The following is a 27448-nucleotide window of genomic DNA, read 5'->3' on the forward strand; positions in this document are numbered from 1 at the left end:
ATGGTGAGTTTTACTGTTACATCCATCTTTGTGGAAAACCTGTAGGGAAGCTGTGACAAAAGGACTGGGGCTTCAAACATCTGATATGGAAGGAAGACATCTCAAAGTATCTTCTGACCCATTTGTCAAGGGAGAAAAGAAATTGGCTGGGTAGTGTCTGTCACTGAAGTCCTCCCTCACAGAGAACAATTAAAGGAAAGGATGGGGACCTGCACTGTGCCATTTGCTGTTAGGCAGTCTTCTGCAACTGAATGGGTCCAGTTGTTATTTAACCACATAATTACATCAGATTCCTGCATTTTTGTGCTTTTTTCTTTCAACCAAGAAAACAGAAGAAAGAAAAACTGAGTCAGTTTAGAAAATTCTCAAGCAGTCCATATATAGACTAACATTAACCTGCCTCTACAGTTCAGATCCACCAATTCCCACACATAGGAAGTGCAGACGCCCCAGTCAGAGTGGATGACAAAAAAGTATCTCCAAGCTATACGTAGTGAGGTGGTGTGGTAACCTTCACCCCCTCCACTGACAGACTGCTACCACGTACCTGAGACCAGCTTCCTCCCCCTCAGACACTCACTGACAAATTACTTGCACAGTTAATTACCTGTTAAAATTTTGGTAGATTTAGGAACACTTAGACTCGACCTAAACATTTTAAAGTGACTAGACATTAGGCATAACATAAAAATGAGGAGTTAAAAAAGGAAAACCCATTGCTTATGGACTATGTTGTCCTGCTGTCCCCTGAGCCTTTTTTTCTTTTAGCCATTGTGCAGCATCAGAGTTGTTGCAGAAAACTGTCACATTTCTGGAGACTGAAGCTCCCAATATCCTATTTGTGTTGTTGAGTACTGTGTGGTACACCTACTATAAAATTTCACATGTATAATTTCACATGTAAGATTAATAGTGTCAAACAACTTTGCAAACAGCTTTTAGGACTAACCCTCTGGAATTTGTCATTTCATAAACTGTAGGTCCTATATAGTCAATCAGATACTTTACATAATTGAACTGATATAATCAGTAATATTTAATAAATAATTTATCCTGGTTATGATTTCTGTAAGTAATATCATCTCCAATAAAATAATTCCTTGTAAGGCAGAAAAAAAAATTATGTATTTCTTAGAAATCCTATAAATGCTATAGATCTGTGCTTGTTTTAGCAAACACTTAAAATGGAGGTTGTGACTTACTGCAAAATAATTAAAAATTCCCTGACCCTTTAAATTAGATAACACTGAACTGAGTTTTTTAATGGGCACCCAAAACAATAAGGAGCATATTTACAGTGCCTGGAGATTACCATTGAAGTATTATTACTAGTGATTATTACTGGTTATTGCTGATAATTATAACCATATTAGAAGTGACTTCTGGAGGCCATTTATTTCTACAGTTTGCTCATGGCAGGGTCAACTTTAAAGTTAGATGAGGTTGTTGAGGATCACATCCTACTGAAAACAGCTGCTGCTTGGTAATGTGGTTAATGCTCCTGAGACTTAATGTTTCTGTTATGGGCTTTTTTTCAATCTTTGGTAAAGAGGATATCTTTTTCTCATATCCTTTATTCATGGCCTGTATTTCCATCAAGATTAGAGGTTTCTTGATAAAGGTCTTACTTCAAATCTTTAGTTTTTTTTTTAATGGTGATGACTTTAAATGCTTTATCTGAAAAGGTGGGTGAGATGTCCAAGTCCAAGAATGCTGGCTGTCATTCCCACATGTACATTGGAGCAGATGAGTCATCCCTTGAACAGACACTGGGAAGATTCATTTAGCAGCTAGTTATTCTTTCACAGCAACCTGTGAAAGTATTTCTAGTCCTTGGTGATTACCACTAAGGGCTTTATTTATAGAGAAGTTGACTAGATAAGCCAGTCTTTTCCAGAACAGTTCCATGTCTGGAAACTCCATTTTGTAATTAGAGTCATTATTTAGCAGAATAACAAATGAGTCTTGGTGTAGGTATTCTGTAAGATGTGCTATTTCAATCTACTGTAAAATATTCCATGACAGTTTTTCTGGGCAAACAAGGCTAAGAAATGTGAAAGAGAGTTTCTAAATGTATGTTTGAGTGTTATTATTTAAAAAGTGAAGCTACTGTAGGCATCTTTAAGAGTGAAGGTATGCAAGCTGTGTGACTGAGCAGAAAATCAGATATGACGTTTTAAATTTGCATTGGAGATTTTTTCATTTTTAGTTACTATTGTTCCAAAGCCAATTATATGTAGAAAGTAACTACTGGAAAAAAAAAAATTACTTTCATGAAGTAAGGAAAAACTTACTGCATTATACTTACTAGATGTATGATAATTTTCTTTTTCTCCTCCCAAACTTTTTTTTTAATTTCCTCCCTGATATACAGTATCAGAATTACTTTCAATGTTAAACTAAGAGAATCTGTCTCAAATATTCACTGGAAGTGCACCATGGGCTCTATCATGGTTTCAAACTGGGGAAATAAAGGAAATGAATGGGTCGTTTCAGCCTAATTCCAGCCAGACAGCTGCGCATGAAAAAAACCTGTCACGATCTTGGCAGAAATTAATTGGCATTTTGTTGGTTTCTCACTCCAACCAAGTACTGAGCTGGCAGTAAAACTGAAATGTGTTCCCAGTGGGAGGGGCTGTCCCTGCTCAGGGATGAGAGCAGAGGTGATGGAGCGCAGGAATTCTCTGCTCTGCCCGGGCACCTGCGCTCTGCAGCCGCCAGTGCCTCATCACCTCTTCAAGTGATGCTGCTGGCCCAGCCCACAAACAATGCATCTGCTGGAAATCACCACTCATAAATCTGTAAGCCTTAAATAATGCTCACTAGTGGCAGACAGGGAGCTCTTGTCTTGGCAACTATCATTATTAACTTAATTTTTAATAGCAATAAGGAACCCTAGTGAGCTATGCTGATTAAGATGTTTTCTAACTTTCTTTCCACTTAAAACAAAAAAAATATTAAAACTGCATCAGTAGAACTTAATGATTCAGTAGAACTTCATGTCTCTAGCCATAGAAAGCTGGCCTTGCCACTGCCTATTTCAAACCATGAGTAGGCAGCAGGGAATATCTGTTCTAAATTAGAGATGTCTGCTGAGGACAGTGGACTTACGACAGTTTTCGGTGCTAATATTGAACAGAAAAATCAGGGTTTTAAAGAAATAATGCTCACTGAAATCACTGGCAGATTTAGTAGCTGCTGGAGTCATCGAGTGTGTTTATTTATCAGATTGTATTCCACCACTTCTTGCAATCATCATATCATTGTTACAGCATTTCTATCTCCTTTGGTCTTTTTGAAGTTACGATAATCTCATAAAATTTGCCTTTTAGCACTTTCATTAAACTGCAAAATCTAAATCACTGAAAGAGAGAAATGTTGATTTTTTTTTTTACCGACCCTTTATTGTATGAATTAAAAAAAAATACTTGGCTGATATTAGGCAATCTTTCTTGGAGCAATGTAGGAAGTTTCATACCTGTTCCTTTGAAGAAAAGGAGAATTCTGCATAAATGTGAAGATGTGGTTGTTTTATGGTAGCTCCTCAGCCATAACAGCTTTTATAACTGTTGGAAGAATTTAAATGTAATTAGTCCTTTATGTGTCCACTTGTAGAGTAAAAAAGAAAGTGATCTTTTTAGAGGCTTAAAAAATAATCCAAAGATCCATCTCTGGAAACCTTCAGATATCAGAAAAAAAATACCACTGATTTGAACAAATTGTTGGCTGATTCTCAAAATAGTGAGGGCTGAGGGAATTCTTCAATTTTAAGTATTTCCACTAAAATGTTTGTAGAAGTGCACAGTCAATTCAAGTATATTTGGAATGAAACATTTAGGTACCGTCTCATGAAAAAAAGAATTACTTTGTTGATAGTTTGCAGGGGTTGTTATTTTTTATTTGGACTGGTTCTGCTTTTTCCTACAAAAATGCTAAAATTGGCTGATTGCCTGGAATTACTGTGCAGTAATTCACAACTGATGAACAGTAAATCAAGTTTTTTTTAAAACATCACTATGCTGATTTGAAAACCTCATTCTTTGCTTTAGTCTGTGAAATAAACTGATTACATGTCTTAAGGAACAGAAAGACAAAGATGAGAGGGGAACACAGAAATACATTTTTTCCTAGCAATTTCTCCCCAAGCTTTATAGATAATTAGATTTTAAAATACCTTTTTAGATCATGTCTACTCTCTACAAACTTCCTTGAATAACTGAGCTCAACTTTTATATTGCAAGTGCCATGTATTTTGCATGGGTACCATGGTACATATTGCAATGTTGATATCTTATTTTCTAGAGTATCCTATTATTTATTAATGGTTAAAAGAAAAATAGCTATTAACTTAGTAGTTTTCTATATTACAGCAAATAAAAAAGCATTGAAACACTGATTGATTGACAGACTGATTTAAACTCAAGATGATTATGGCAAACTGGAAAGAGGAATATCGAAACTGTCAGTGGCTGTGTCTGTGAGACTGCTGAGCACAGCTCTTCTTATCTGTTAAAATTGGTGGATCTGGCAAAACCAAAACCGAAACAAAGGCTCCCGCAAATCCCATCCCAATGACCTCTCAGTGCTCCCTGCGGCTGCATTGGTGGTTTCTGACCCTGCCCTGGAAATCACTGCAAAGAGGCATTTTCTACTCTGTGCTGGGCTCAGTTGTGCTTCCTCATCTTCAGGGGTCACACCCTAGTTGCAGCAGCAAACTGGTTTCGTTGTGACTCCTACCAGGTAAAACTACCCGTAATGGAATTATTTGGAATGGAAATTTCTCTCAGATCCAGTATTCAAATGAGCACATCATACCACAAAGGCTGTTTGTATCTTCTTTCAGCTCAAAAATGTTTTAATATAGTGGAAAATCTAATTTTTAAAGCAAAAGATTCCAAAAGCTTCAAAGCATTAAAGGAGGGAAAACAAATACTGGCTTGATATTATAATCAGTTATCTAGATAAGGTGATTGCCCTAGCCTGGAAGCCATTATTTATTGGAAAGTCAGATTTGGATAAAATTAAATTGAAATGAGAACATTTTGCTTATATGTCTAAAATAATAGATACAGTCTGAAGACAATATTGTAATGTTTTAAGAAGATAAATATCTTAATGGTCTCTCAACAGCACAGCTTTCTGTAAAACTTGACCTCAAATAATAATAGAGAAGTAATGTACAACCTAGTTATGCATGTTTATGCTCTGCTGACATGTGTGGGGTATAGACTCTAGTCCAGAGCCTGGCATGGTAATGGCTTTGATCACACTACTGAAGATTTAATGAGAGAACTTCTTGGTTACTGCAAGAGGGCAAAATCAGGTCCAAAATACTTGGTGTTGTTATTAAAAACCAAAAGAAAATGCACTAGTATTTGCTCTCACCACTTTTTAAGATATATATGTTTGCCACATTAAAATTTCATGACAAATGTGAAACACAACTAAAGCTACACTCAGCCAGACACTATTTTAGCTCCAGAAAAACACCTACAAGATTTTTCAAGGTTAAGAAAACAATAAAATAAGAAAGTGCCCATTCAGTCTTTTTCTTGGTTTTTTTTGTTTTTTACTCCTGTGTCTTGCATTCATTATCATAAAAAAACGTTCTCTTAATTTAAAATTGACTATAAGGAAGAACAAAAACATAGAGAACAAAGCAGAAAATACCGTTTGATTATTGTGATTGCATCTTGCACTTGAGTGCACGGTCTGTCTCTAAACTCTGACTCATCTGCCAACAGCAGGCTTTAAGGTGATAATCACCCACACAGAGCTATTTGCACATCATGTCTATCCTAGCCTCTATCTAATTATACCCTTTATAACAAACTGTTTAGCATAATTAGTGGAGTTATGCTTTACAGGAAAAAAAGATAGAAGCAATAGTTTAGAAGACTCAACTTTTTGAAGGCATACATGTACAGATTAGTAATTGTTGGTATTTGGTCACAATAATGAATATTTTGATGCACCGTTCTACGTAAACTTGTACAATCATTGTATTAGCAAGTAAAATAATGTAGTTTTCAGAATATTTACATACTGTATGTACACATTGCTTAAAATTATGAAGTGGTTTTGGGACTCATTAATTGCTAACACTTTCACCAGTATTTTTTCAGGCATGGCTGAAAAATGCTGAAAGGGCCAGCATTGTGATCAAGAATGCTGGAAATTGTCAGAGAACCTATTATTCAACTGATAGACAACAACAGGTACAAATGACCTTAATGGGAAAGCTCTGGGTTAAGTTTTGTTTTCTTCTAGATGATCAGAAAGGATGTTTACTAATGACCACTCTTTCTTTGTGTTCAAATTTTAGTGATAAGCTGCTTTAATACAAAATCCTTTGAGGTAAAAAAAAGAAAATAGAGAAGAATACATATATGTGCACACAGGTGAATATATTTTATTTCTCTTTGCTTGCTTTCATTTCAGTCTTAAAAAAGTGTGAAATGAACATTGCTTGAGGTGGCATCTTCTTTGCATGCTGGAAGTTTAGTGTTTCTAACAATCCCCCTGCCCCAACCCCATCCTCCTTATAAAGCAGAAAGAGCTGGGAGCACACAAAAGCCAATATCCCCCTGTAGGTGTTTGCTGCCAGGCAAAATGAAACCCAAACTGTATCTCCTGAGAGTAACTTCCTGTCCCCAGACGGGGAAAAAAACTGCTGATATGAAAACAAATACTGTGTTAGCATAGACAAAACAAAAATCATGCAGAATCCATTAAAGCAGCCACAACTAATTAATCTCGTTTGGTTTTGTGTGTTGACTTCTGTTAAATTCTCTTTGAGAATGGATTTTATCCTTGTTTAACAAAAATTCTGCTATTCCTATGTTATAGGAAAGGTGTTCAGAACATTAAGGAGGTAGAGTTATTTCCCCCGTGAGCTATTTAAGAAAAAACACATGGAAAAAACAAGCAGAGTATCAGTATTTACTTGTGTTCATGAAGAGATGCTCATACTTCACCCTTTTCATGTAGGCAAAGAAATATGTTGAATTCTACCACATATTATCTCAAGACATTTACAGCAGACCAAAGATAAAACATAGATTTGCAGGAACTTGTATTTTCTATGGAACGTTAAACATAATTTTCTCTGTTTGTAATAAATAAACTGTACTAATCACCCGAGTGTAAAATACAAAGAGGTCAACAATGCATCCTTTCAGCTCACCATTGTTCAAAAGGTATTTGAGTTTCCCTATTAAGTTTTCAAAGGCCAACATCTGCTGATGCTCAGAAATGGTAGATGTGGTGACGAAGGCTGTATGGGGTGTGAAGTGAAAACACAACCATATAGACCATGCAACACAGTACTAAGAAACTACAGCACAATCAAACTCCATAGAGCTGTTTCCCAATCATCCCATTTCTGTTATTAATTGCAGGAGTATTTCTGAGAGTGGTGACATAAACTTATTCTCTTTCATTTAGTTGAATTTTTTTTGTAATGAAACATATGTATAAACACAAAGTTTTGAAAATAGCACATCACTATGAATCTGCAAACGTACAAATACCAGAGGAGACACTAGAGCAGGCAAATGACATTATTAAGATTGAAGGCTTTCATTTGCACATTATTGTCATTGATGCTGTTTTGCTATTTAAAGCAGAAAGCAGATGCTGCGGCATTCAGCTGCTAACACTGCTCACACTTGCGAGGGAAATAGTTTAGATGGCATTTAACTTGCTGTCTAGAGCTTAACAAATCAGTGCTATTCATGAGCTTAAGTAAACTGAGTTGATTATAAATTGATATTCCTGACCCTGCATCATAAGACATGAGAGAGTTTTACCCGAATTATTAAAAACTTTTCACTTGGATATTGGGCACAGCAAATTGCTTTTAACAACTGTGATATTTTATAACTGATTGTCCTGTGTTATCCAAGTTGTCCCCAAAGTATCTGCAAAGCTGAGGCTGTGGGGAATATTCTTTCCTTGAGCCACAGCAGGATCCCCTTTTTCCCTCCCTGCTTTACTGGCAATTAACTAATGTGCCATGATGGTGTGCACTCCTCAGCTGCAGCATCAGTCAAGGCTCACAGCGCAGCTGCTGTGCACTTGGTCTCTTCACGTGCTTTGTTTAAGTAATCACCTATTTCATTGATATAGTAGCTCTTTACGTAACGATGTTATGGTTTTGTTATAGTTTAGGAGTAGTATTTTGGTCTTTATCTGCATACAGGAAAGGATTTTTCGGTGAAGGAACACAATTCTATTTATTTTGTGGCATAAAACCGAGTTCAAAGCCTGCTAGAGTTAATGCAGATTCCAGAAGATATGCTGCATTTGCTAATCTACTTCATAGAAATGAAAGCTATTCCATTTATCAACTTTTCCATTTGCTCTTTGAATTTACACACAAATATTCATACATGAAAATTATTGGTCCTATACTTCCATTATTAGCAAACGCTTTTCTTCAAAATGCTCAACAAATATTTCTTCTGCAACAGTGTCTTAATTCTTTGTGTCACACTCAGTTTTACAGGACTCAGTGCTCATCTGTTGATAAGAATCGATCAGGAAATCTGGGTCTGAATGCAGATGTAAGGAGTGACATTGTCTCTGACCACGTAATCACAGTTACTTGTTAATGCCAGAGAGGAAGGCCAATGCACAGCCCCTGAACCACAGGACATGTCAGAGAAACATTATCTACACCAGAAAGGGATGTTGGAAAATCAGATCCATGAAGCTGAATGACAATGCAAAACAATACTGGTTTTATTACTTACTACCAATACTGGAAATACTGGGTATACCTGCAGAGAAAGAAAACACAAAGAAGTGTAGTTAGCTGTTTGCTGTAGTTGGCTGAGCTATTACATCTAAGATTTGAAAACATTTTCAGAATACTTTATCAATACATAGTTAAACTCAAGCGTCTGCCATTACATGCCCAGTCCTTTATAAATGCAGAGCCTTTTAGATTTTTCAGTATGGGGCTACAGGGACCAGTAAAATGCATTGACAGATGGGATCTATACCAGCTCTCTGAACTTCATGAATTTGTTCAGAACAGTTTTGTATTTCAACTAACCAGCCATTATGTTTAATGCTCTAGATAAAAATATCAGTCATGCATGTATTATGCAGATCTAGGAGAGTAATTTAACCAAGGGATAGATGCATTGCTAACTGCTTTGGCCAGCTGCTTAAATCAGTTGGTACCTTCTGTTGCATTAATTGTGTATAGCTATTTTTCCCTCTTTTACCTGACAGTTATCTAAATTAAGCTATGTAAAAGAAACGTAATTGAGTGAAACAATCTAATGCAGTAGGTTGGCCATATTGATTAAGCCTCTCATTGATTTATTTTTTTTTCTTGTGTTAATTTCAATTCCTAAACCAAATTACTGCAAGGAAACCATTCCAGAGGCAGGTGAGATTTACCATAAGAGGTGGGGCTGTTAAGGAGTTAAACTCTTTTACTGGATAAGCAGTGTGGGATCTCATGTTGTATAATGATATCCCGAGAACTAGCTTCTTGTCAGGTCTGCCCTGAAACCTAGGCTTTGTGTGTAGCACAAAACCATGGATATGAAATCTTTCCTAAAATGCCATTTTCTTAAGATTAAATGCCATTTGTAATGGCACCGTGCCTCATCACTTGGGTTAGTCAGAAACTGCAGAACACTATTGAAATCCTGCATATTTGCATCTTCTTCCTTAAATACAGTTTTCCATTTTAAAGTTTTATTGACTTTTGTGGCATGAAATTTGTTGCAGAAATCTCTCTGTTTCTCCATTAAACATCTGCTACACTCCTTTCAACATCTATCTTAAAGTTCTCCCTCACTCAAGAGATGGCATGGACCTCACTCTGCAATTAACTGAAGGAATGTCTTGAGAATAAATGATATTCAATGTAAGCAAGGTTGCAGAGTCAATCTGGGAACAATCCTCGCTTGTGGCATGGCTAAGACAGTGCTGAAGTAACCGAATTTGCAGAATGAGGGCAAACCCAGCTTTTTTATGTTTCACCACATCAGTCCTGGGGCACATGTCAGAATTGCAGCTCTCAGGTTTCATATCCTATGGCAGCTGTGACCTGGCAGAGCACCACAGACAGCACCTGCTGGTCACCCAGCCCCACACTCAGGTGTTGTTCGCAAACTTAATTATTTCTACTTCTGCTGAGATTAACGTGTATTTTCCAAAATTTTAGGACTGTGAGGTATCAAAAGCTAAATGCAAATATCATGTAATAGAACAATGCGGTCATAGTTCTAACAGTAACCAAAAGTGCTTTTTAAAATTAGGATAATTAAAGAGAATGTCTATCCCCTTATTTTAAATGTCAAAAAGACAATCAATTTTCAAATATTTTTCCTCGAAGTTTCAATTGCAGCTTTTTAAAATTTTTGCAAGTCATTGTAGCTGGTTTAAATTAGCAGGATTAGTTTTCCTTTATACACACATGGAACCTACACAAATATTAGATAAAAGAAAAAAAAAAAACCTGTGTTCTCGCACTCACACTTGCACTGTGAAATGGTATTTGTATTTCCTCTGGGTATACTCCCCCGCCTCAAACCTCTCTGTCTCCTACACACACACACACAAATATCCTTTCCTTTCTTTCCTAAACAGATTGTAGCAAAGGAAGAGGTTTTCCTGCAAGTCTGCTCACCTCATATTATCGTTCTTCAAAATGTTCAATGAATTCACAGTGATAAATGCTTCCTGGGCAGAGAATAATGAACACAAGATGCCTGCTAGCCTGGGGGCCCTGTATTAACCTTGCAAAGATATCTTCAGGTTCTATTTCAAAAGCTGTTTTGCTATTTCTGTACAGACTTTCTTAGTTGGTATGGTTTTCTATAACCAGACTGGTTTTTGTACTACCAGGTATCCCTGTGTGAGGTGAATGGCCTTGATAGTGCACTACTTTATGCCCTTCTTACTAAAGAGAGTGAGAATGACACTTCTGAGTTTGTCTGGAAAGGAGCTGGTTATGTAGGGCCATGAAGCAGGATCTATTAACACTGTGTGAAAAGCGCACATATGATGGGGAAATTATTCTTAGAAGGAGTGTTTGTGTGAGATCTGGAGTTACATATTGAGGCTAGCTCTTGAATTTAGCTGAGCTGTATTTGGTACAAGTCCTTAGGTAATGAGGCACAGGAGGTGTGATTCTGCTCTCCCTCTCTGTCAGTGTGGAGGCAGGCGAGGGCTTGAGTGCACCTGTGTCACCACTGCTGGGGACAACAACAGGCTGTGGGGTTGTCCCACCACTGCTGGGGACAGGCTGCAAGTCACCCCACCACTGCTGGGGACAACAACAAGCTGTGGGGTTGTCCCACCACTGCTGGGGACAGGCTGCAAGTCACCCCACCACTGCTGGGGACAACAGCAGGCTGCGGGGTTGTCCCTCCACTGCTGGGGACAACAACAGGCTGTGGGGTTACTCCACCACTGCTGGGGACAACAACAGGCTGTGGGGTTACTCCACCACTGCTGGGGACAACAGCAGGCTTCGGGGTCACTCCACCACTGCTGGCCCTTGGCTTGAACCTGGTCTGTTCCATGGCATGGGTTGTTTCCAGTCAGCTTTGTACCAAAACTTTGCAGCAGTAAAGTGATGGGGACAGGTTAGAGAGATGAAGGATCAGGCCCATTACCTCCTTTGATGGACAATTCTATTGAGCAAGGTACAAAAAGGGATTGAATTTACATCTATTCAGTTGATAAACCAAAGCAATGTTCAGCCTAAATTTATCTTCCAGTTGAAATCACTGGGAGGGTTATTAATGGTAATAGATTTATAGTGAGGGGACATCAAGTAAAGCATGCAAAAAAGCTCAGAGGTTGGTACTGCCCCTGAAATGGCAAACATTGCAGGAGAAGGTCACTAATACTATTTATTATTTTTGACTTGACTTGAGGGTGATGGCTTGGTATATTACATGTTCGCTGTAAGTGCATCTAAATATATATGCATTACTTGTGAGGAAAAAAAATCTGGTGTTTTCCTTTCATGCGATCTTCTGCATCTGCCCTGTAATTTTCTCATTTCCCCTGCTTCCAGAAATGAGTTGTTTTAGCTCTTAGCTACCATGGAGCTGGCTATTGAGATGAAGAAAAAAGCAAATCATAATGCTAGCGAAGAAAGCAAGTTTTTGATTCTGTCTCTAGCTTGTGTCAGTGTGAAATCCTTAACACAAAGGAAATGGATCAAGCTGTCGGTGAGAAGGACCACACTGCTGCTTCCAGTCTCAGGGCAGGTCATACCCTGCAGACCCTTTTAGCACCTCCACTGTCAGTGCCCACATGTGCTTCTGGCAGGGCTCTTAAACAGGAACAAAATATAGAGCTTGTCATTGCAGATTCAGAGCAGGATGTTAATGCCTTATCTGATCTTTTGCTAGAATATCTGCCCTGCAGCATGACAGCACTCCCTGCAGTGAGTCTTTCTTCCCTTTGCAGATCTTCCATTGAGGCATGATTGCAGTATCAGATGCTCAGCATCAATTTCAGAACTTCTGAATTCTCTAGCAATTTAAAGCCCTGAGAAGCTCAATGATACTGGTGTCTTGTAATCCCTCACAGGGAATGATCATTATGATCATAGGAGTAAACTTTTCATGTATTGTTAAACCTGTATTCTGACAAAGGATTACACACAGTGAAAGAAAATTCTTTGGAAATTTCATCCGTTTCATTGCAAGAGCCCCAGAACTCCTGCTACTGTTAATTCTGCAGTTGTTTCTCTGTAAAGATTGAATTCATAGAAAAGGAACTGCTTTGATGAAGTTTGTTATCCCTCTCCTCTGCTTTCCCAAGCGATATCACCAGAAATAAATGGGACAGAGAAAATAGTTTTTGTTTTATTGGGTAATATCTTTTAAAATTTGGAATTTTTTGTGTTATGTTTTAGTGAGTCTAAACCAGTATTGAAAACTCTGTCTAGGAAACACCCCGTGAGATCAAAGAATTCTTTTTTACAAGTAATCATAACTTATTGGTAGAATATTAGAAACTTTGAAAAGCCTGAAACTCGGACCATTTTTGGCACTTTGAATATCTTAAAACAGACACTTTGCCTTCCCATGCTGCTGCTGCTTAAGGACCAGAAGTCTCTTTCATTTCACCTCTTCACTGTATATGGCAAAAATAGAGTTGTTTGAAACCAGTGACGTATGGAAACAATTCATTTCCCAGCAACAGATGTCACCACAGCCAGCACAAACAACCAGCTCAGCAGGGTCATACAAGAGGGTAGAGTGCTGAAGGATAATTTTTCAAGCCCCATTTAAAAAAACCCAGCATGTTATTTATAGTGCATTGTTTTTAGGTCTGTACCTGCAATGTTTCGCTGGCTATTGCACTGGATACCCAGATGAAGGAAATTGAGTTTATCACTCGCAGGTTTTTGCAATTTTTCCTGACACTCCTGTTTGCCTGAATGCTCTTGACACACTGCCCTCACACTACGTTTCCCAGCCTTTTGTGTGACATGTTCCTGTGGCTTTATACCTTCTGTAATCTTCTTGGGCTAAGATTAATTATGTAGTATAAAATAGTGGCAATGTGAAGCTTTGCTGTTTTGTAACTTATTGATTGATATCTTTCTTTTTCTCTTTGAAATACACTGCCAAAAGCATCAAGGAGCAATATTTTAGAACTTCAACATAAGTGTCCCATTCCTTCAAATCGAGTCATGAGGAAGGCTGAAAACTTCCAGTTACTTGGGAGAATAGGCCCTTAGAAAATGGGACACTGTCTAGTTTATGAGTCTGCTTTGACTGGAAAGCGGGATGTATGATCCTTTCAGTTAGAGGGATCCTTGTTACTTGGATTCCTGACCAGAGAGCACAACTTCTTTGACAACTTCGTTTATGCTGGTCCTTCAAGATGCCTTTTTGTCAGCAAATATTTATGGGGAAAACTGAACATCAATAAGGGTGACAGCAGTGCACTTCTGCAGGTGCCATAAGTTTTGCCAGAACCCGTTTCTGTGGCAGCTGTGCTGCCTTGTAAGTCTTTTCCCTTTCAGGGAGGTTTAAGGCTGTGCTGCTGAGACAGAGGCTGTACCATGGGAGGGGGACCCACCGCAGGGGAAATTCAGTAAACTGAGACTGTCTGCCTGACTCTTGACTGAGAAGAGCCACCAGCGTTTCCCATGTCCTGGTCAGTCCTTTGTTTCATGTTGAACTATGAGTTAGGAAAGTCATGAAACAGCTGGGAGGGGGTTTTGCTGGGTGTTGGGTACTTTTGATACAGATTATTGGTGGTGAAGGGACTGACACAAAGCGAGCAGGCTTTGATCCATGGCAGCTCAGTGCAGTCTGAGACAGCTCTGTCTGATGGAGTAAAGAACATAAGTGCCAAAAATGATCGAAACAATGGGAAGAAGAAAAGGGCTGGTGCTGTCAGACACACGCAGCTGCTGAGGAGAAAAGCTATCCTGTAATACCAAGTAGAGAGAAATTCAATAAGTTCACTTTGTGTGTCAAAACATATTGCAGAGAAAACTATCTACAGAATGTGGCAGCACAAGGGAATGAGTGTAATCACAAAATAGTCAATAAGATAGAGTGGAAATATAAAATAAATGCTGTGTGGAGACAAATGGAGAAATAATGTTAGTGCCAGTAAACAACAGAGTACTTGCTGTCTTTCACAGGTAAAGCATGGAAAAATATTTTGCATTCTTCTGAAAAACTCAGGATGACTTAAAATGATAAATAAATGGATAAAGAAAACAGCTTTGTATCAAGGTTTCCATTATGACTACAGAATAATCTGGAATGGTCTTGTGTTTCACAAGCTGTAGCTTGAAAAGGTACGATGAAGTCTTATTGGCCACAAAAATGGCAGAAACAGAGCAATGGAAATAACAGAAGTTTCAGCTGGGAAAGATTTGGAAATAGACGTTAAGCTTCTTGTTGAATCTGAACAAATTTCACAAATTCAGACAATCTCAAGAAAGACTCTTTGTTTTGTGAAAAGAAGAAAAAAAATCAGAGTGTTTGATTAATACAACTATTTTTAACTGTATCTTATTTAAGCATGTTCATGTAAACTTCAAATATATTTAAATTTTAAAATAATTTGGTCTTAGATGAAAAAGATGGTCTTTGAAAATTGGAGGAAGGAGAAGTATCAAAGGGACGCTTTATTACTGGATTATACAAAGTGCCCCCAGAGAACTGAAGTAATATTTGAAGGGAAATTATTTCTCAACGTGTTCCACGACCTATTTCAGAATCCACACCTGGCTAGGGAGATTATAACACCAGGGCTGCATTGCTGACCACACAATGGAGATGGTGACATAAAGGCAACAAGATAAGTGAAATTACACTGGCTGTGCAGAGAGTTTACACAGTAATACATAACTTCATATGCTCCAACACATGCAGCCTGAATCAGGAAGTGACAAAAGAAATGAAGATTTACATACCATAAATAATTGCTGCTTGTAGCAAGGAATCAGACAACCCACAAGAAGAGAAGCTGATTTAGTTCTGAAGCAGTGCATAGGACACAATTCAAGAAGTAGTTATCAGAGAACCACTTCTGGACTGAAACTCAACATGCTTGTTGAGAAGGAAAAGGATTAAAAAAAAATCCAGTGCAGTAATATTTAACTTTGAGAGAGCGAGGAAATGAAAGTGAGGAAGTTAGATGAAAGAAAAGTGAAAAGAACATCTAAAAAGATATGCATGCAAACAGCATGGAAGCGGCTGGAGACAAGTGTATGAGAGGCTCAGAATAATCATATATAACTCGTCTTTTTTTTTAACTTATAAAAATGAACTCTCTTGTAAAGAAAAAAAAATTACAAACCTCAGTGTCGAATTGAAAACAACAGAATGTAGATGATTTTGGAAAGATACCCTTCAAAAGTATAAGTCCTCCCAATGGAGAAAGATACGGGGGAAAAAAAAGCAAAAAATCTGCCAGTTTAAATATAAACCACAGTATCTGGAGAATCGACTTCCTATGGACACAAAAGTTAGTAATTCTTTTTTGTTAAAACAATCACTCTAGAAGCAGGAGGCCCAGAGAGATCACTGGGAAGATAAGCAACTGAGGTATTATTAACACTATGACTAATTAATAGTTAATTTAACATTGAATACTAAATTAATTGTTTTCACTGATGTTCACAACAAAGAAAGAGAGACTCTCACATGCTGAAGAATTGTCTCAAAGTCTGTTAGCATCTGAAGTAAATGGTATTGAACAAGGATTGCCATAAGGAAATGTTGCCCCAAGAAGTATTTTAAAGGAACTCAAATATGATGTTTCTGAACTAACTATTCTAGCATATAACCTGTCATTTAAGTCAGCCTTGAGGCCAGAAGAAATGTTTTAACTGTGGTACAGTCTTAAAAAAGGACTCAAGGACAGATCCAGAGAGTAACAAAATAAAAAAGACACATTTTTATGTAATCATGAAAGAGTCATGCTGCTGGCACGTCTAGAATATCATGTGTAGTTTTAGCCTCACCAAAGAGAAAAATGACATCACAGAACCAGAAGAGAGCAAGAAAGCACCAGAGATGTGGCATGGTTTTAGGATAAGATGAAAGAGGTCCGCATTTGTCATTTAAAAAAAGAGTGAAGGAGTGGATAAGGTCAAGTCTATGTAATGATAAACAGTGTAAGAGATGTAAACAGAGGTGCCTTATTTCTTTGTTCCTTCCTTATCTAAGAAGGTCCTGGCTAAACCATAGGAAAACATTTAAGGTAAGCAAAATAAAATACCTTTCACTCACTGTCTCAGTAAAATTTGAAATGCATTGCCATAAGGTACCACGGAGGTTGAGCTTATGTCAGCTGGGTGTCTCTCTGTTCAGCAGGAAGCAGCCCCTGCAGCCCAGCTCAGAAAGCCAGTTTATTTCATGGTAACTGAGAAGATGAAGAAGAAATCCTTCATGCTTCTTCCTGTTTGCTATAAATTGCTGCTGCTGATCACTGCTGAAGTCAGGATTTGAGGGTAAGTGGAGTATTCATCAGCTAAATAAGGTTATGTTTTCATGATGCTATCATCATCAACCCCAGAAATGACTGCCTATTATTTACAAAACGCTTTGGTTTTTGGTGAAATTGTATATTTGCTGAAATTCATTGATGTTGTTTTAACAGGAAGTTGATTTAACAAGCTTCAGACACTCTTTCAGTAGGTGCTAATTCCACTGTTCCGTCTGGTGTGTGCTCAGCTGACTGTGAATGAGGTAAATGACACAGCGAGCTGAATTTAGCTAAAATCAACCTGGAAAATCTCACCATATTTCCCAAACACAGCTTTAAAGTATTAGTTACGTGAGCCACACTCACTTTTTGTAACAGGCGAAAGAAAGTGAATACTCTTACAAAATGTTTTTCCCTGCTTTTTGGAAGTTCATTTTTTTCTGCTCAGTAAGAATTTTATCATAATTTCATGCCCCCACACTTCATGGTTTGTTACTTGGTCTATTACTCTCACATTTTACTTGATAAGGTCCTGCTTCCTATGATCTTCATTTCTGAGTTTTGATTCTTCACAGCTGCTGCTTTGAAGTCTTAGATAACATTCTGAGCATTGCACACTGCTCCTGGTTTTAAACTTTTCATTCAGCTGCATACATAGCTCTGTTTCTCTCAAAGAACTTTTTCACTAAATTGTTATATCTAATATTTTAAAACGAATGTTTTGCTTTCAATCAGGACAAAACTGTGGACTCTTTTCTTAAAAGAAGCTAGTAACTTCTGTCAAAAAAGTTTATCCTCATTTTCAGTCCTTTCTTCAAAGGAATTTAAGTCTATTAGTCAGTTAAGGAGGATTCTGAATCACTGCATATTTCATATACACACAAAAGGGAGAACTGATGGTCAGACTTGCCTTTGTGCCCTCCCTTTCACCACCATGTTTTATTTTGACTCAATCCTGTCCTGGACCAGGGAATAGACCTGTCAGTAACTTCTTCCTTTGGATAACATGGAAGTGTGCTGGAATAGGACACAAGTGGTGTGGAGTGGCTGTTAGCTGGAAACAGGCAGATGTAAAGCCTCAACTTTTGCCCTCACTTTCTTTCTTCAACACTTGATCTACAAGAGTGCATCTGAATCTGGACTGCAGGTCAACATCAGGGAAATGTTTCCCAACCTTTAGGTCTTTAGCTAGCAATATGAAAAATTTGGCCTGAGTTTTTTTTTTTTTTTTTTTTTTTTAAATGGACAAGATATGAGCAAGGATTTCACAGGTTGAGCTGAGAGTGTTGCCAATCTCAAGACAAAAAGGATGTGTGAATGGAGAGCTGAGGTCACTGTGGCTGGAGCAGTACTGCAGTTATTCCCACTGTTTTCACTCATCTGTGTGGGTTTTTTATGTGAAGAGTCCTAATTTTTTCATTCCTTAGCCCTTTTTATCCAGTGTCTGGGGATGTGTCGATGGATATAAACACGTGGTTCTCCTGGAAGTTATTTACAACCATGTGAGAGCACAGATAATGTATATTTACAATTAGCACTTACAAATTGACACCTTGTCCCATTATTCATGCTGAGTCAGAAAGAAATGACAAACCTTTGCAAACATTAATCTTCCTTCAGAGTCATGATATGGGGCAGAATTGTAATAATGAAATATCCTTATTATCCAAAACTACTTACAGATATTAGCAGTGCCCTTAGGTATAGGCAGATAAGAACCAGGGCTCCATGGTCGGCCCTGATAATTCTTCTTGCATTTTCCACAGTCTGGGCCCGTTGTGTTATGTTCACATTCACAAAGTAGTCTTTTGTTTTCTTCTTTACAGCCAGTAGCATGAAGGTTGCACTTACACCTAATTTTAAAAGGCAAAAATAAAACAAAGTGGGATATTATTTAGAGGTGAGGTGAGTTTAAGCTCAAGTTTTAGAAAAGCATGTCCTATGGCAACAGCTCGAAATCTCTGTTTTGCCTGTAGTATTGTTCTACCATGAAAGCATGACATCATTGCAAAGAGCAAGTGGCAGGATCTTCAGCTCACACAGGTCTAAAGGCAGAAATGCCACCAAGACTCCAAGATGCTGAATCTCTTCTCATTTTTACTAATGCAGCTCCACTAAGAACAACAAAATGATTCACAATTTTTGCTACAGACAGGTCTATAATCTTGCAAAAACTCAGGAGTTACTGTTCCGAGGAATAAAACAAATCCTCTGCTTATGTCCAGCATCTGACCCAAATTAAGGTCCAGATTAGGCCCCGGCAGCCTGAGAAAAGAGACTTCATTTAAATATCCTCTGCAATGCCACACTTAAATAGAAGGAAAGCTCACGACAGTGGTGTCTTGCCATTCTTGTTCAGCAAGTACTGTCTTGTTCAGAAAGGAAATTTATTTTCCTGCTTTAATTCAACATAGCTGTAGTAGCTGAAGGTCAGACAAAATATTTTGGTGGACACATTTAATTTTACTTGGGAAAGAAACCTAATCAAGCCTTGTGGCAAAATCATTAGATAAACCAGATTCTGCATCTGGTCTTAAAACAATCGTATTTTCCTTAAATTCCCCCCTTTTCCTGAAACTAGGACACTTACAGAATGGGTAGTTTGTAAGGTATTTTCACTTTTTTTTTTTTTTTTTTTTTTTTTTTTTAACAGTAAGGTATTTTCACCTCTTTCCATCCTTTTCCAAGAGATGTCAAATCCAGCTAAAATCTATTTCTGTTTGGGGCTGGAGAGAAAACCAGTACTTAACGACCTTTCCTGTTTGTTTTCCTAATGACCATACATCTAATAATTTACAGAGTTCTCATGTGGGCATTTGTCACCTGTTCCATACAGTGACCAATAATTAGAGCGAAACAACACGTAGAATGGCCAAGTGCAAATTAACAGCTGTCAAGCTGACTTCCATTTGGAAGGAATATGACCTGAAGCAATTGGCCACATACATATATATCCCCAGGGTAAAACAAGCTTGCAGTTGTCATAAGTGGCTGCTGGAGGAAATCCACAAGAATATGTAATACAGTAGATGGTGGAGCATTCTCCTCTGTGCTAGAAATGAGGCAGATGAAACTGCTGTTATTTGTGCAATGCTCATTCTAAAGAGAAACAGGTTCAACACCTTTAAAATTGAAATTACAAAAATATATTCAATATGCTGGACAAGAGAAAAGAGAGTAATTTTTACACAATTTACAAAACATGTGTGCTTGAACACTAAACCAATTGTGAATTTTCAGTGAGTAGCCATAGCAGAATGAAAGATGCCTGTCTGGGCATAAGTGGATGACATCTATCTGCTCACTAGACGCTGAACATTTTGGTGAAGGGTACTGCTATTAAGAAAAGCCATGGGTTGTTTTACTGTCCACAGGAATATGAAAATGGAAGACATCAAACAGGAGAGATATACAGTAAGAACAAGACCAAAAAATAGAGGAGAAAAGCAGGAGAGGCTGTCGAGTAACTAGAACAAATTAGAGAGAGGAAAGGACTGGATTTCTTTCAGGAGGAGACTTCTGTTTTACTGCAGGGACCCATCAGTGTCAGAGGCAGCAAACTGATCTAGGCAAGAGGAAAAAAGTGGTTGATTCTGAGGAAAAGCTGTAGTACCCAGTGCTCTGAAAGCATGCTGCAGACTTGTATGGGAACTGAGGTCGGGGAAGATAAAGGAATGCCCATCTGCTAATTGGAGTAAATATGCACAGCTATTTTAACAAGCACCTGAAAATAAAGAATTCTTGTGTCACAAAACCTTATGCAAAATCTCTTTGCGCTTCGTAGGTGCTGAGCTTGTCATGTGTTCCTGAAGAGAGACTGACCCTTCCTTAGTGCTGCTTGCATGGGTAAAAGTCTTGGATGGACTCTGGCCTTCTCCATCCTCCTCTGCTTCTATCCAGCCTGTGCCACGCCTCTTCACATATATATACAAAACATCTGCATGTATTTATATGTATGGATGTACACATGCAAACACAAATAACTCCCATATAGCCTCACAATTTCCTTTTACTGCCCACTTTCCCTAATCCCTCTGTGCCCCCCCCTCTTTACAGGCTTCCTCCTCCTTTTCCTGATTTCCCAGGCAAGAGAGCACGGGCATCACAGCTCTGCTGCCTGCTCTGGTGCCTGTTTTTTTAACTTCTTAGGGCAAGGCTGCTACAGAGGAAGTGCTTCAGGGTCCTGCACAAGGCATCTTGTGTCACTGCAGCCACCAAGCCCCGCCGGTCAGACAGAATGAGACACCTGGAGGGCTGTGTTTGTACCAGATACAGGTACAAAACCAGCAAAATGCATTTTCTTGTAGAAGTAGCTGGTAACCTCCTGTCAAATTTTAAAACTCTGTTAACTCAGATTTAAAACCAACAGCCCCCATATGGGCATTCAGACTAAACACACACAAAATAGACAAAGTAGGGAGAGTTTTGCCACTTAGCTTCCTAAATGGAAGAATTGCTAAATGGCTCTTCTTCTCCTAAACAAGTAGAATAATTGAAGATTCATTCAATCAATGCCTTTACGCAAATAAACTTATTTATATGCTTTATATGTATTTTTGAAAGCTGTTCCAGCAGAATTACCCAGAATGCTGCATCCCATCTTAAAAGACAATTCCAAGTAATAATAAAAAAGCTGAAAAAAACTCCCCCAAACCAAACCCCAAAGCATGCCTCCCACCAAAACAAAAAAAAAAAATCCAAGAAAAAAAAAAACCCAACCTAACCAACCAAGAAAAAAAAAAAAAAAAAAAAAAGAGCAATGTGGAGCGAGAAGAGAGTAGTGTAGCCTTCTAGGAGTATGATTTAAGAAGAATAAGAGAAACAATAAGTTTGATCACTGGAAAAAAATAAAGGACTCATCTAAAACTTTTGTAGGCAGAGGATAGTTCAAATCTAATGTAAATAACTGAGCAAAAAAAAGCCAACAATGGTGAATTTCTAAAGAATCCTCAGAATACTTCAAACTTAGCTGTGTACACTTTTTAAGGAGAAGAAAGCAAAGAACAAATGTATTCACTATGTTTTACTACAAGACCAGCTAAAATTAAGGTTAAAAATACATTTGTATTAAAAATGTCAAATTTGACTTAATATATAATATTTGACTAAGTTATACTAGGCACAAAAAGAAATGTTTAAACCCCTCCCTAAACTCAAACCACAAAAGATCAGACAATGTGTGGTAAAAACTTTGCCTTCTTAGTGTATAGGCAGCAGAAAAGTTGGCTTTGGCTCATGATTATTAGTGTTATACAAGTATGAAAAAATCTGGAGATTAATAAAATCTGAAGCGACTGAACCGACAGTCTTGTTAGTGTCAGCAACTACATATAAGGAGTAAAAGAGTGGAATCATACGTAAAACAAGACATTCGGAAGCCTGAACCAGAGGCTCTGATTCTCCTTTTGCACCATTTTCTTTTGTTGAAGGCACTTGACAGATCTTGAAGAGATAGATCATGATTTCCACTGCAAATCAAGGACTCAGATGAATAGTGAATGTGGATAAAATGCAGGCAGTGCTAAAACTGAAAGAGAACAAAAGGCATCTGTAGAAAACAAACTGGAGGGTACCATGGCTGGGGAAAACCAAGCCAGTATCAAAATCTGTGGTGTATGTGGTAAGAGAAACAGGGAAATAATATTTCATGTGCTTTTGGTTTTTTAAAAAGGTTGCACTAGGAATTGGGCAGTCTGTCCCAGGGACCTCATCAGAGTGTCCATATGCACAGTCTCAGAGACTTCTGCAAAGAGAAATGCGTGTGGTGTTTGATGGACAGACATCTCTGGATGACTGAAAGAGGGAAATGAGCATAGCGGGGCTGAGAGATGACTAGGGTACAATAAAAAGCTCCTTCTATTTGCAGGATAGGCAGTAAGGAAAACAGAAATATTTAGAGTTACAGAAAGAAGGCTATTTAGATGAAAGTAGCACCCTGACAGACCATAAGAGAACCACTCTTTTGATGAGATGCACTGGATTGTCAGTGGTGTGAAAACAAAGCAGCACAGTCTGGACCTTAGGAATTTCAGCTGTCAATCAGCTGAGCACCACTGATCTCGGAGCTGGCTTGGGCTCCCAGCAGACCACTCAAGATGTGCAATCAGCTTCCTGTGGAGGATACCCAAATTCATCTCTTTCTTATGGAAGATTACCTTTCTTTTCTACTCCAGAAGTAAGGAAATATTTTGTTATATGAATATTCATGGTGATAAATTATTGCTGAAAATCCTAGGTACCATTTGTTATTTCATTAAATACTTGCTTTGAAGGCTGTTCCTAGCTGTTACTGCTGTCAATCTGAAATACTAAAAAAGCTTTAATTACATACAAAGCACATTCAACACAACAATCCCATGGCCTGTGTTGATGCTTCCGTTGGCAGAATGTGGTTGCTTTGTCTGCTTGTATAAGAAGGGAGAAGGTCTGAAAACCTAAACGACTGATTTCACCTCCAATGTACCGAGTTCCATATGACAGTATTCCATGCCCATCTAGTTTCTTGAAATCCAAAGAAGAAAGTGCAAGTCCTGTACAGGGCATGATGTACACACACCCAGAAAGGCAATTACTGGGTAGCAGTGGGTGGGAGCAGCTGCTGGCACACCAAGTGGGTTTGCCTGTGCAGAGAAGGGCTGACAGAGGTAGCTGTAATCAGCACAGCAGGTTTGAGAGCACAGGTTAAGGTCTGGCGAACACAAGAGGATCTGTGCTGCAGCCTCTGCACTGCACTGGCAGACAGCTAAGGGCAAAATCTCATGTAAGGACACAGCAAATGTTAAGGGCAAAGTGCAGTTCTGAGATACAGTACATGCTCACTGTAAATGGCACTGCTGAGGTCTAATGCTTGTATGACTTTACAGAGAATGACTGAAGTCCATGATTATAAATACCAACAACTCCATGGACAATTAGGTCACGCATGGAGAGATGTAGGCCTTGAAATGGCTTTCTACCTGAAGGGAAAAGCTGTCTGCCATTTTTATCTGGTGACAGTTTTTGCAGACTTTTTTTTATTATTGCTTCTGCAGGGACAGCTCTGTCAGTGCTGAGCTTGTGGAAGTGAACGCCATGGCCCCACAGTACTGTCTGCATTTGGAAACTTCCACCCTGATGGTTCTGCAGCACAGTGGATATCCATCTTCCCAGTTCAACCTGCGCAGACTCCCCTTGCTAAGCAGCCTGGTTACAGCACATGCAAGAACACATTTCCCTCAACGTGCAAATCCAATTTTGAATCACTGGAGATTGATATTGCTGTCCAATGCTATAAACCCTAATTGTGTGGGAGAACAAATTTGTTTTTCTGACCACTCATCTCTGACAGACTCATTATTTTGTCATAAAGCAATTGAAATGATATTTTTGGCAGTTACATAAGGCACAGGAGCGCACTGACGGAGCAGTGCTGTTGTGGTGGGAGCCCTGGGTGCGCCGTGCTCCTCACAGACTCTATTTACATACAGGCAAGTGACATTAAAATGCTGTAAATATCACCAAGGTAATTGCTAATAGCGTGCTGACGCTCTCGCAGGGGAGTGCCAACCAACAGACTGGGGGGCACGTGAGGGGATCCTTGATGTTCTGGAGATCATTCATGAGAAAGAAAGAAAGACAAGAGGAGCTCTTTGATACATTTTTAACGACTAGCCATATGTTCCTCACTCAGATACATCTTTGAATCATTCTAGGTCATCGCCAAAGTTTAGAGAATTAACTTGAAACCAACTTGGAAGCCTTCTGCACAGACTCTTCACTTTTGCACGCCACGAGCCAGCTCCCTGCTCCCAGGTAAGCAAAGCCTGAACTTGCAGAGGATTTGGCGTGTTTGCTCTTCACATTACTGCCCACACAACGTAAAATACCATCCCCACACAGTTTTAATTAGGCATTTGAAAATACTGTTGGCAATGTTAGGAGCCTTAGTCAGCTCCCCAGTGCTAGCAACTACTTCCAGAACCTTGTTACAGTTGTCCTAAAGGACTTGGCCGTGTTTATCATGACATCAAACGTGTTAAGGCTGTCATCTACATTATGCCTCTCAAGCTTACTAATGACCTTGAGCAGCTTCCCCAGTGAGATTTAGCTTGCTAATGTAATGTAGACAAAAAGGAAAATTCCACATTACAAATACATTTAAAGTGATAGCCAGGAAGGAAGATGAGATGTGAGTTGAGAAAGCAAAAGTCAAAATATAAGCACCTTTTATCATGAAATCTTTGCAAGTAAATCATTATTTTTCAAGTTTAAAAATAATTTTTTTTATTCTTTATGAGACAAATCCATCATAACTTGAGAAACTATATGTACAGGTAAGTTACGAAACTCTTGCACTGTTGAGTGTACAAGGTAGACATTACTTTGGTAAATCTGGTTATTCTTTAATTTTCTCTGACAAGTGAGCACATTTTCATTGAGGCTTACAGTCTCAGAAACATCATGTCTGATGAATATTATTATTCATTATATTGTAAGATTTTTCCATGTCGTGTCAAAACCCCAAAGTGTGCCGATCCTTATCTTAGTTTTCTAAGCTTAATAGATTTTGTGGAGATAAAAACAAGCATAAAGGATACTGCTGTGAAGAAATAAAATGACTGGTGGCCAATTGATTTCCATGGGGATGCAGCAGACACACTTTCATCAAAGAGGTAACAAGATAATTACTGCAATCTTGGCTACAAGTGCTCACTGTTAGGACTGCCCATCTGAAGTTCTGACCTAAAAGGGTCAAAAACACCTAAGGACAGTTGACAATCAGAAAATGGCATGGATTGCTGGCTGCAAGTAGGTCTGCTGAGCAAATGTTCTGGCTCACAATGAAACAAAAAAAGTAACTTCTGTTTTCTATTCATATTTGTTTTGAGTCGTAATATCTCGGCTCCACATTGCTGTATGGAATCTAAATGCAAAGAGGGCATGGCATCTTCTTCTGGACATTAGGAATAAGACCCCTGTGGTCTGATGGTTAAATGTAGCCACTGTAGTGATAGTAATGAAATGCGAGTCCTTTTTTTCACTTGTTTATTTCTGGAAATGCATTTGGTCACCAGTTTTTCTCCCTGTCCTTTTCCCTGAATTTATCTAATACATCATAATCTCTCACTGAAAAAAAAAAAATTCCTTTGTGGAATAGGGCTACACCAATCATAAGGGATAAACAAATTCAGTAATAAAAAATATAACTTTGTATAGGTAGATATATTATTCTTTCATTTGCAAAGCAAGGACTAATGTTGGATCAGGTTTTTAAGCTTCTTAAATCTGTAAGTAGCTTTGTGGTTAGAAAAGAAGTTTAACCTGTCCTTGATAATCCTGCTGCACCTTAGTACCTTAGAATCCAGAGATTTACAGAAGCCTCTTCAACTTTATTCTTTACTGTTTCGTTTTCACTGCTAAATTTGGGAGGAAATTGAATTAGATTCCCACAGGCAGTATGGAAAATTGGGGAAAATAGCTTCTTATTCTCCCTCAGCTGAACATAATGTATCTAGTGGGGAACAGCAAAGCCGAGGCACAGAAAGCATGTTTGCTCTGCTTTCTCAGCGGCCTACTTCCAAGCAGTTTGGAAAGCTTGAAATTAAAAAAGAAAACAAAGTCCAAAAGGGCAGCATAATTCCCTTTCCCACAGTCCCGAGGCTCACAGAAAGCTAGCAGGGCATGGAATTGCCCACTGTTTGCACTAAGCTAACCCAACAATAAGAGTACGCAAGTGCTAAATTTAAATATTAATGTGTTTGTAAGATTTATTGTGTTCATATGCTAGTAAGCATTTCTATATAGTGTGAAGTAAATGCTGGCCATACAAACAACTCCAGCATCACTACTGATCAATTTATATCTCAACCCGTATTTGATTAAGATTGATTATTGTCTGACAGATGCATGCTGTCTTCCTTTTGAAGCAAAATATCACTGAGGCAGGTCCTTCTGGCTTTGCTTCTCCTTTTCCCCTGCCCCTTTCAGACAGAGGACCACAAGGTACCACACCCTGCCAAACAAACTGTAGATGTTTCTGAAATGCAGTAGTTTACCAGATGACAGCCTTCAAGAAAAACAGAGGCAACTGAAAATGTTACAGCCTAGATCAACAGCACTGACCACAAACACAGCAAGGAGGAGACAGTAACCTGAGCAAACACCCCATAGTTAGGCATTTATTAACTGTTCCGATTTTGTGACTGGGTAAGCAATGTCACAGACCAACAGATATTCTGACTTCAGAAAATATGCAGACTTCCTTCAGTTTCTTAGATCCGAAGTCTAAAAGTAATCCACTGATGCTTATGTCTAGTAGAACAGAACAGCTAATTCTGAGTCCAAGATATTTCAGTTTACCACATAAAAACCCCCCTTTCCTTCATATTAAAAACTTTTATAAACTTAGCCAAGTGGAGTGGACACATGCTTTTTCTAACTTTGATTCCATATTATCTAAGTGTTAAAGCAGAAATAAATGTCTGAATATATAGCTGCTGTTAACTGCTGCAGAGAACTAACT

The 27448-nt window shown here is 38.5% G+C and overlaps 1 protein-coding gene and 1 long non-coding RNA gene across 10 annotated transcripts in view; one reads left to right on the forward strand and one right to left on the reverse strand.

Annotated features, from left to right (window-relative positions):
* Positions 1-6152, forward strand: part of LOC136294529 (uncharacterized) — a 33125-nt gene extending 26973 nt beyond the window's left edge. For all 3 annotated transcript variants that reach the window (XR_010722439.1, XR_010722438.1, XR_010722440.1), the window contains one exon: positions 6126-6152. This is a non-coding gene — a long non-coding RNA (uncharacterized lncRNA). The remainder of the gene's footprint in view (positions 1-6125) is intronic.
* NTNG1 (netrin G1) overlaps positions 1-27448 on the reverse strand; it is a 153470-nt gene that overhangs the window by 40906 nt on the left and 85116 nt on the right. For all 7 annotated transcript variants that reach the window (XM_066192339.1, XM_066192335.1, XM_066192333.1 and 4 more), the window contains exons 4-5: positions 18628-18800; positions 8757-8783 (exon numbers count right to left, since the gene is read on the reverse strand). In XM_066192339.1, the coding sequence (XP_066048436.1) occupies positions 8757-8783; positions 18628-18800 (200 nt within the window). The remainder of the gene's footprint in view (positions 1-8756; positions 8784-18627; positions 18801-27448) is intronic.

This window comes from Chamaea fasciata, unplaced genomic scaffold (genome assembly GCF_029207755.1).
Source record: "Chamaea fasciata isolate MVZ Bird 193981 ecotype frontalis unplaced genomic scaffold, bChaFas1.0.hap1 SCAF_10, whole genome shotgun sequence".
NCBI lineage: Eukaryota > Metazoa > Chordata > Aves > Passeriformes > Sylviidae > Chamaea > Chamaea fasciata.